Raw genomic sequence first — 10,093 nt, 5'->3', positions numbered from 1 at the left:
TTCGTTCTGCCCTAGTAAAATCATGTGTGCATACAATGGGTGACGCCTTTGCACGTGAGGTAATCAAGCTGGAGGAAGGTGGCCACCCGGGTAGCTTAGTATCGGGCAGCTGTGAGAAGTTGATTAAATGGGTGGAAAACTCGAAAAGGCTGGAGGCCGAAGGAAGAAGCAGGAATAATAATGCGGTAGTTGCACTCTACGCACACAAGTTGTCCCACGCCTGCAAGAACGTTGCAGGGCGTTATTAGGTACAGGTTGTTTTTTTCTGCTCCCGGTAAATTGAGCGCTATTTGTCCGGCGGTCGAAAGGCGTGCCACTGGAACAGCACGCAATTCTACTGGAAGGTAAATAGTGAATCATGTCAATAAATATGTAGGCTGCAGAACCAATGTTGTGTGCTCTACACGCTCTCATGTGAGCGATTGTATATATAGCAAATAGGCCGGTCTATCATCGTAAGCCTTAGGGAGCATGACTTGATGTATGCGCATTGCCGACAACTAAACCACTGCTTAAAACAGCAATTTTGTTCAAGCATAGTGAAGTATCCACTAGATTGGTCGTGCACGCAGCCTACATTGAGCGGAAAGCCACCCAGCCTTCAATCGCGCTTTCTCAACAGTAATTAGTGCACTTAGATCGACATTGTGAGAATATGTACGTTGTAACCACATGTACTGGTTGTCTCTTTCGCTTTGCTGTGTGACTGCCTGCGTCGCTTCCTTGGTGTGTGTATCAATAAACTTAGTTGTCAGTCAGCGCTCGTCCTGTGTTCCTTGAATCGTCTGCCGCTTTCTCTTTCGCGCTGTTGCCATTATCACTGCTTACCAACTTGCCAGTCTTTCCATTTAGATAAGCTAGTTATACGCCTGATAAGGAAATTTACATAGCTAAATATCAGTCATTCTGACGAAGACGCCAGGCAAAAAATATAGATATCAACGTCTCACAACTAGGATCATGCGTCAACACCAAGGTAGCGTTGTGTTCTCTTTGCAGTTTCTGTCTTCAGAAAACGTTTAATTGCTGTTCACTGTACGTGCACGTGGCGAGAGAGCACGACCATAGACATACTAAAGTTGAAAGTTTTGCTTTCTTGGTGAAGGGTGGTTAGGAAAAATCTACTAGCTGTTTGGAACTTGGTGTTGCATAACAAACACAGTGAAACAAAGCGAAGACATTTCGCCCTTAAGCCTAACCGTGACTCTACATTATTTAACTTTCACGCAGTTGTACTTGCCGGCGCAGACATCACATGCCTCTTTGTTTTCATCGGCAGGAATCGCATAGAGGATCAGCTCGACAAAGATGTCAACCCTTGCGACGACTTCGGTGCTTATGTGTGTGGACGCTGGAGGCCCCGCGAGGGGTTCCTGCTGTCACGCTCGCAGCTTTCTGATATGTTCCTGTCGTGGCTGTACAAACTTCCGGTGACACTGAAGAAAGGTGTTATTCACTTCCCCGTGGGCAAGAAAGTCACTGCCATGTTCAACAGCTGCATACGGCAAACGGGATCACACGTTCCCATCATGAAAGACTTCATGCACGCACACGGCATTTTTTGGCCCGAGGAACCAGACAAACCAGTCGTTCCGGCGAAGACCCTCTTCGACCTTTCTTTTAACTGGAACGTGCATCTCTGGTTCAGCGTGAAAATTCTTCCCACCATTCCAAATAAAACGCCAAGACGTATCTTCTTTATGCCGAACGAGCTTATGCTGCTTTGGAAAGCTACAATTAATCAGATACCGGAGGCGCACTTCCATAATGTCTACGAAGGTCTTTACAAGATATTTTCCCAGAAGGCGAACGGCACTCCCGAAGTCGAGAAAATTTCACAGACATACAAAACGCTTGCAGACGTCTTTGACACCTTGGTACCGTCGTGCCCTTGCAAAGCACGCATTCCGAAACTGTTCGCCTTGAGAGACATTGACTCCATTTCTCCGTTTCCCCTTGGCAATCACATGGTGAACATGCTGAATGCTGTGATGGGAATCGATCCGCCAGTCACAATGGATGACCTAGTTCTTGTGAGCGACCTGTCTCACTTTACAAATACATTAAGCCTAATCAAGAAAGTCGACGACAAGGCTCTGCTGCGCCACCTGTCGTGGCTGTTTGTGCAGGTTTATGCCCCAGTGACCTATCCCACGGCCGTTCTGCTCGTCTTCCACGGCAGTGAGCATCGTGCGAAACAAGAGCGGCCCCGTTTCTGCGCTGGTCAGGTTGAGCCGAGCTACAAGCTCCTTGTCGCCGCTATGGCCACCGTAGTCCACTTCTCAAAAAACGAGCGGCGGCACATCGACGAGCACCTGGACGGTATCGTGCAGGTGGGTGAGGTTATACGTATGCCATTACTCCCAGAGGCATTCAATAGCATCACACAAAAGAGGTGGCACCATGAATTAGAACACTAGAAACATTTCCACGTGAGAGGCTGGCTCATAATAATGGAAGGGAAACAATTGTCTGTCTTGTTATTTTCTTTAATAACGGATTTGAGTCCGGGAACCGCACAGGACAAAACTGCTTCTGGTCCTGCATAAATTATATGCAGTTTGAGGGACGCACATAAGCATTATTATTGAATTTTGGTGTTCCACGCTCCCCACGACCATGATCTGGTTATGAGACACGCCGTAGTGAGGGTCTCCGGATTAGTCATGACCTCCATTGGTTCTTTAACGTGCGCCTGAATCTAAATCTCACCTTAATCTTGCTCACCTTAATCTAAATCACGCATTGCTCCATTGATTATCTTTTTCTTTACTTTATTGTAGAAGCCATGCAATGGCAATTATAAATATTATCTAATGGAAATGGCTATAGAGGTAACTTAAAAGGGTCGACAAAACTGGCTATTATATTTGCGCAGGTTACACTACGCATAGATAAAATCAACAAAAAGTATGTAGAGTAACCTTCGCCATGTATTCTTTTGGGCTATAATAACCTACGGACTATCCCCAGTACCACCGCTTTGATTCCACTGTCTCCGACATCTAATCAGCTTAACTACATTTGTCTATAGACAATCTATAGGAAGCAATGACATTTTCACACTGTCTGGAATTATGTAGGTTATTCACGTGTTGCCGCTACAGGCATTCACGTGTTGCCGCAAGAAGGGACAAAAATAAGTAGATGTCTTAACGAGTTTTGTCAATATTCTCTGTATAAACAAGAAATATAGACTAAATAAAATAGACGTTTATCAATACACTTGTTTAAGAAAAGGAATTGATTAAAAAATTAACGCTTACCTTTTATTTATAAACAGTCTGGACTGGAAATCTACTAAAATAAATTAATCACATCAGAACATTTGTCAATATAGTCTATCAACTGGGATTCGAGTAAAACAGCTTAGACTTTGGCCATAGCAGGTCTATAGATTTTTATAGACAAACTAACATATCTATAGAAAGACAAAGCAGTAGGTATGAAGGCTTTTAACAAAGTATGGGCTGGTTTTATGCATTTTTATAATGGCTCGTCGTCTCCATCGCAAGCAACGTGATAAAACTTCGTGAGGTATGTACGAATTCTATGCACGTATTTCTAAGAAAAGCTGCGCGAACTCTTGCTAGGGTGGTCGCGAGAAATTGTTGCTCTCGAACGAAGCTGCTTGCCACCGATTTTAAATCATTCACTTACTCCATGTGATAAACTTTCGCAGGTTGCCGTGGAGAAAACGGGGGGTTCGTGGCTCCCCAACGCGACCAAAGAAGTTGCCGTAGAAAAGCTGAAGAATGTCCACACCGTCGTGTGGCCTTCCGACAGATTTCTCACCCCGGAGGCACTCGAGGAAGTGTACGAAAACTTCACTAACCATGCCCCATCGTTTACAAAATTCTGGATCGAGACGCGTCGCAGCCAACGCCTGCTGTTCAGCTCCGAGGCGGCCGCAGAGGAACTGCTCCTGGGTGACAACACGCAGCTGCCGTACGTGGATTACGTACACCAACTCAACCGTCTGTCCCTTTCCCTCGGAGCACTGGCACCGCCTCTCTACTATGCGGAGGGCACCAAGGCCATGTTGTACGGCGGCGTCTTGTATCTGTACGCTAGGGCGCTCTTGAGTGCCATTGACGATGTGGGAATTAAGGTAAGGGTGCAAAGGAGAGGGCCACATGAAATTGCGTGCATACGCAATCGAGACGTTGAAATGGTTCAGCTGAGCGACTACGATAAAGACACATTGAATAGTTAGCGTAGTGGAGTCCTTGCGTACATTTGCACAGGGCTATCAGAACTGACGTTCCGATGTGGAAGGACAGCAGTGAAGAAAAGCATATTAAAGGCTGCAACGGTGACTTCTTTGTGAAACTGCTTAGTACGAACGCCTAGATGCAAGAAATGCAAAAACGTCGTGAGAGCACGTGCATATATATTACGGTATAACAGTACTGTGAAAATAGAAAAAAATATTTAAACCATTTTAGGTCTGCACAGGCAACAACGTCGACGCAATTATCTGCGGCAAGCCCTCGCACATGGCAATTCCCACGTGGGTAGAGCTGACATCGCTATTGATGCTAGCATGCGATAACCGCGGTTCGTGACCGGTTATTGTTTTTCTCATTTATGAGAACAGTTTAGCAGGATGCCCGCGGTGCTTCTGGCATTCTTTCATGATCCTTGGAGTCATAAATTATTGTATTGGCGAAATTTCTTCACTAGTTACATTTTCATCACAGCGGAATTCCGGCGGACATACTTTCCCGGTGTCAGGAACGCTGCGGCCAAAAGCAATGATGAACGGGAACGGTAGTTTGAACATTCTTTGCATACGGCCCTCTAGTGACTTCCTTATTTTGTCTTGTTTAACTGCCGATTAATCTCGTCGTCGTCTTTAGTGCAGCACAGACGCCGCAACATTCTTGCCAAGAGACTTTAAACGTTGATATATGAAGAAGCCGCGACACGTAATGTGCAGTGTAACATTGTCGGTGAACTGCGGCTGCTCTGATATATCATGTAAAGGGGCGCCTTCGAGCTCGTGTTACCACCCTTCCCTGGCCATTCGTGCCAGCACGAGCATGTATGGCCCTCGCTGAAATCCATCTTTAGGATCAGGGAGAATGCTCTCGAGTACCCTAACAATACAGACAAAGGTTTGCCGACAAGACGTAACGGGCGATTCTGCTCGCATAGAATAATATACCTTCATTAGCATACATAAAACCAACCTACAGAAGTAAAATAACTTTGATAGCACACTACACTATGAACAATGTACACTTTGAAGGAAAAAAAAACGTAAGGTTAAAGACAGTCTGCATTGGTGCATGAAATCATTCGTACCTATTGGTGAAACACAGTGAGAGCTAAAATTTATTTGAATTAAATTCTGGGTTCTTTTGTCAGGACCATGATAACCACGACCTGAATATGAGGCAGGTCGCAGCTTTTATCCCCTGGAGTCTTGTAACGCGCAATCGTGGCGCGGTACCCAAGTGTTCTTGCATTTTGCCCCCGCCGATATGAGAACGCGCGCGACCGGGATCGCATACAGCGACAGCTGTTCTGACAAGTATGTTCAGCTTTGAGCAGTTCCGTTTGCTCTCATGATATCACCCAACCCGCTCCCACAGAGGCACGCCTCCCGTGATTAACTCGCGCGCAACGTGATAGAGGCGTCGTAAACACGTACCAGCGTACCTACCTGGAAGCTACTAGCTATGGTGTGTAACTCCGCATGTAGCTTCCATAGACAGTTTTACGAAGCGGTATGTACGAAACACGGAAAAGACGCTGTCCCCACTGTCAACTCTTGCTGGCTTTTCCTCAGTATTTCTTTTTTAAAGGGGGGGGGGGGGGGGAGTCTTTTCAATTTATATGTCACAGTACATAACGCGCATTGCTTGCGTAGACTTCTCGAACCTACACGGTGAATCCCAGTTCGAAGGCGGCATGCAGGACCCGTATCTCGGCTATCAAACGTTCAGCTCTGCACATTGTATATCGCCAGTATAGTCTAAGGCTTATTTTGCCTCGATTCTCTTAACTTGCAACAGTCAACTCCTCACGATAGCCTGACGGTCGTGATAATCCATGTGGAGCGTTCCTCGGACTACCGTCAACGCGAGGGAAAGAGAACTGAAGCGGTGTAATCACAGCATTTAGGTCGTGGTGTTTCAGGCCCTTCTCAAGCCATGCTGGGGCCGTTCTATTTATCAAAAGCTAAACAAATGTCAGTATGAGCAAGTTTTACTACTTCTAGCATATTCCAGGACACCAATGTTAGATCACTGTTGTCATACTTGCGTGTTACAGCGAAGCTGTTAACCTGTAGCTAGTCTAGATCTTTCCTGGGATCGTGATCATCCAAGAACATTATCGCCACTCAGCGGCCGCGCCCACTCAGACTGACAAAATGGCTTTGTCTTTGAGTTTCCGCGTAACACAATTATGTTTTCTCGTATATTTCAATTACAATCCGAAGCCCTCATCTCTGCAGCTTGTGTGTAAGTCGTACTTTATAAATTTTCTGTCGCAATTTACTTCGACAAATTCAATTAGTTCAATAAGGCAGTTGCGCTTGGCGGAGGGCGCTGAAATCATGCCGTTGCCACCACACGATCGTCTTCAACGTGGTCGTTATCCTGCTGCTGGCTTCACAGACATCTACGCTCACGAGCCACAAACACACACTAGTATTCAATCTACGCGAACACATTGGTCCGCTTGATATCGCTTTTCGGAAATCCGTGCAACGCTACATGGCCAGGCACCTGCAAAATGCTTCGCATGACATCGATGCCCACAGTGCCTGGGATTTCTTATTCCTTTACACTAGGACGTGATCTCAATACCGCCTTCGTGGCCGAGAATTGAAGCCTCGACCTAGTTTTTTGGGAGAAAACGGCCATACACTGAGGCGCCAAGACCCAACAGTAACGTTCATCGCAGCAGCTCGAACGTAAACGCTGCTTGTATCCCAAGACTCGAGCCTTTATCCCAAAATACATCTCCTATAGCTAAAGCGACAGAAACGCCACGGCTAGTAATGGTGACTCTTCAGGTATCACTGTATCCGGTGATTGACTGTAGGCGCATTGACTGTCCCAGTGGCTTGTGAGTTTACTATGACAGCAATTTCGGATTCTAAACTTGCTTTGCCATGTCTGCTCTTTGAGTGTGCTCGACATTTGGGGATCAAACTCTTTCCTCTCTCACAATGCGCAATAGTGAGCCGAGTGCGGTATCGTGCAGCTTTCGCGCTAGTCAATTAGTGCTTCGAGAGATTGCTAAGCGGGCGTGTTTTGCATGCTCTGATTGACAGTGAATTGCGTTATGCATTGCGGGCATTCATTTCTGCAAGACGGCTGCTTCATTCAGATTGCGATGAAGCCTCTAAAAGTTGTTGAATACTGTCTAGGACTGCTTCGGGTGCTGTGCCGTGAAGTTCCGTAAAAGTTTTCTTGGTGTAATTGAAAACTCGTCAGGCGAGGATTGAGTATCGTCACAATCAAAAAACGGGCGCACTCCGAAGTACAAGGAATAGAAACGGGAAAAGTTTGTCGTTTGGTGACCGCTACGGACCCCTTGTTCACAGTGAAGGGCAGGGTTTTGGGGTCATTTATATACGCAACTGATGGCGCAGGGCGCGTGAGTATATCTGGGAATTACCCCGTGTCCATTAACTTGCGTGATTATAGTTGTTTGAATAAATAAAGATTCTAAATGCATACGGGAAGAGGGACACTTCTTAGTAGCGATAAAAATCCGAAAGCAAACGGATTCTGAAAGGATCACACAGAAAACCCTCTGAAAGCTGTCTAAGTATGCGTAACCATTGTGCCACTTACTCATCCACACGCAGCCCGTTGTCAATATATGTATGAAACTTGATCCGACCAGAATAAACGATAGCGCTGTGGCGACACGAACTGCTGCGGACGATGGACAAGGTGAATAGACGACGCAAGCAAAGTAGTGCAGGCGGTGGCTCCAGGTGTGCTGATGACGTTCCGTTCCCGCGGTCGCCGTATTTAAGATCTTCTTCTAATTTATGTCAATCTACGCATATTTACATGGTTGCTTAATTATTATTATTCTGTTACGCGCCGGTGACATGTTGTACTTTGCTTGTTGACTACGGTGTTAACATAACTACGTTTACGCTCCTGATATAAACCTACTGGACGCAGTTTCTTTCCTAGCAAGCATGATCACAAGGTCTGGGCATTGTGTAATGAAACACTAGCCGATAATTTTTTGTAGATCAATGCACGAGGCGAGTTCGTGCAGACTTGGTTGAGCGACGACGTGAAGGACACCTTCCATCAGCGCACACAAGGCTGCCTGCCCGGGAACATCAGCATCTTCCCCGAGGTTCCGGCGATGGAAGTGGCTTACGAAGCTTTCAGGCGAAGCATCGAAGAAAACGGCACGCAACTATCAGAGGTGGGCGGCAATTGCCGTGGTATTCGAGGTATTAGCAATGCATGTATTTGGACATGTCAGGCTGAAGGACGGACAAAAAACGATGAAATTATTTCACAGGACCAATGTGTGTCGTTCGCGTAATCCACGTCTAACTCATTATCGTATTGCAAAACCATTGAGTGAAGCAGAGCTTTAGCATGCGGGTCTGTTTAGCGTGAACAAAACCGAAGTTCTGAATATAAAGAAAATGCACAGGAGGACAACGGAGGCAGCTGGTGGGTGGATGCGTGTATAGAAGATGGTGGCGGTTATGTATATATATATATATACTTAACCTACTGAAAGCTTACGTAGATATGGTTGGAATTTTGTCTTTCTGTTGAGTCCCATGATTCAACGCTCTGGAGGACGCAATTAGACTAGACTCCCATCAGTTCCTTGTTATTGTTCTTTAAAGTCCCATAACTTAACGATATCAAAAGTGGATATCACTGGGATTAGATTCCAAACAGCACTTGACTCACCTTAGCAAGTCACGTGATGGTGACCGTCAGATAAGCGCTGACGGCTTCCACGCTGTCTGCTGACTGCATAAGTGCTGCTGGGTGAGTGATTGGGGCATGAGGCCTCTTTCTACTCAAGCCAAGCAACACATTCTCGCGATGCTTGTGCGCACAAACTGTCGACCTGCCAACGTGTCAAAGTGGTGGCGCCTAGCTGGCCATCCAAGTGTGGTTGTTTATGGTATACTTAGCAAGGATACCGATTTTCGAATGCAGCGTCAGCTACATACATGGGACTTGCGTAAAACCGATACGCGTGTGCTGCAATCAGGCGACGATGGTTTTCGGCCGCCATGTCGAAGGTTAGACCCCGGCGGGATAAAGTAGGCGGTTCCCAGCTACACCACGTGTCTTGTGCCATTCCTCAAGCGTTTGTTCACTGAAATTTGACCTATTGAACTACAGCTGCGTGCCTCTTTGGAAAAATTATACCTACGTTTACACTACCGGTCTTAACGTACCTGCGTAAAACATGCGTACCCACAAAAAGGCGCTCAGTGCAGCCACTTCCCTTTTGAATTCGGCCACTTCTTCGCACGTTGGTTCGTACTTGCACTACTTGTAACAGTAAAGTGCAGCAGCTTTCATTCACCAGTCACTCAGTATATGTAAAGGAATGTTTACAGCGAACTCTAGACTTGTTGCGTGTTTTTCGCACTTGTGGGCTACAGTAGCGTCCCAATGAAATACGTCACTCGCCTGAAAAGCACTGTAGGTGCGTGCACTCGCATTTCTTGAGACAGGTATGACACGCTGGGCAACGGCCGCTGCGCCAAGTTGACCCGATTATCTGGCCGAACATATCGTATACTGCAGTTTGCGAGGCCACTTCAGCCCTGCCGAAGTGCTTCAGCGATGCTATAGCGGGAAAAAAGAGTCGCGCACACGCAGTGCAAGACATAAAAATACGTTTACTGTCATATAGAAGTAGCGTATGACATTCGCCTCTCCTGTGGCCTAATGTATGTGGGACATACTTGCAGATGCTTGATTGCGTGACTGCAAAGACACTGTCAAGGAAGACACGTACTTTAGAGTGCAGAAGAGTGGAGAAAAGTTTCTGGCAATGATCTGCGTGCTGCATGACTGTGTTCCATTATTTGATAAGACTAATGTCACAGCAAGACATGCAA

General features: G+C 46.3%; 1 protein-coding gene across 1 annotated transcript; it reads left to right on the top strand.

Moving 5' to 3' along the window:
• The first annotated feature begins 35 nt into the window (after positions 1–35).
• On the top strand, positions 36–6,119 carry LOC129385816 (endothelin-converting enzyme-like 1). Its single transcript, XM_055072963.1, has 4 exons — positions 36–111; positions 1,231–2,333; positions 3,683–4,111; positions 6,024–6,119. The coding sequence occupies exons 1-4, from the start codon at positions 36–38 to the stop codon at positions 6,117–6,119; spliced, it is 1,704 nt and encodes a 567-aa protein (XP_054928938.1).
• Positions 6,120–10,093: the final 3,974 nt, after the last annotated feature.

This window comes from Dermacentor andersoni, chromosome 7 (assembly GCF_023375885.2).
Source record: "Dermacentor andersoni chromosome 7, qqDerAnde1_hic_scaffold, whole genome shotgun sequence".
NCBI classification, from domain to species: Eukaryota; Metazoa; Arthropoda; class Arachnida; order Ixodida; family Ixodidae; genus Dermacentor; species Dermacentor andersoni.
This window is presented reverse-complemented; position numbering and strand designations above follow the sequence as displayed.

Excerpts from the sequence above, each read along its gene's own strand:
- LOC129385816 (XM_055072963.1), top strand. The coding sequence starts at position 36 with ATGGGTGACGCCTTTGCACGTGAGGTAATCAAGCTGGAGGAAGGTGGC. Across the intron at positions 112-1,230 it reads TAGCTTAGTATCGGGCAGCT|TTGTACTTGCCGGCGCAGAC; the intron begins GTGAGAAGTTGA and ends ACTTTCACGCAG. Across the intron at positions 2,334-3,682 it reads ACCTGGACGGTATCGTGCAG|GTTGCCGTGGAGAAAACGGG; the intron begins GTGGGTGAGGTT and ends AAACTTTCGCAG.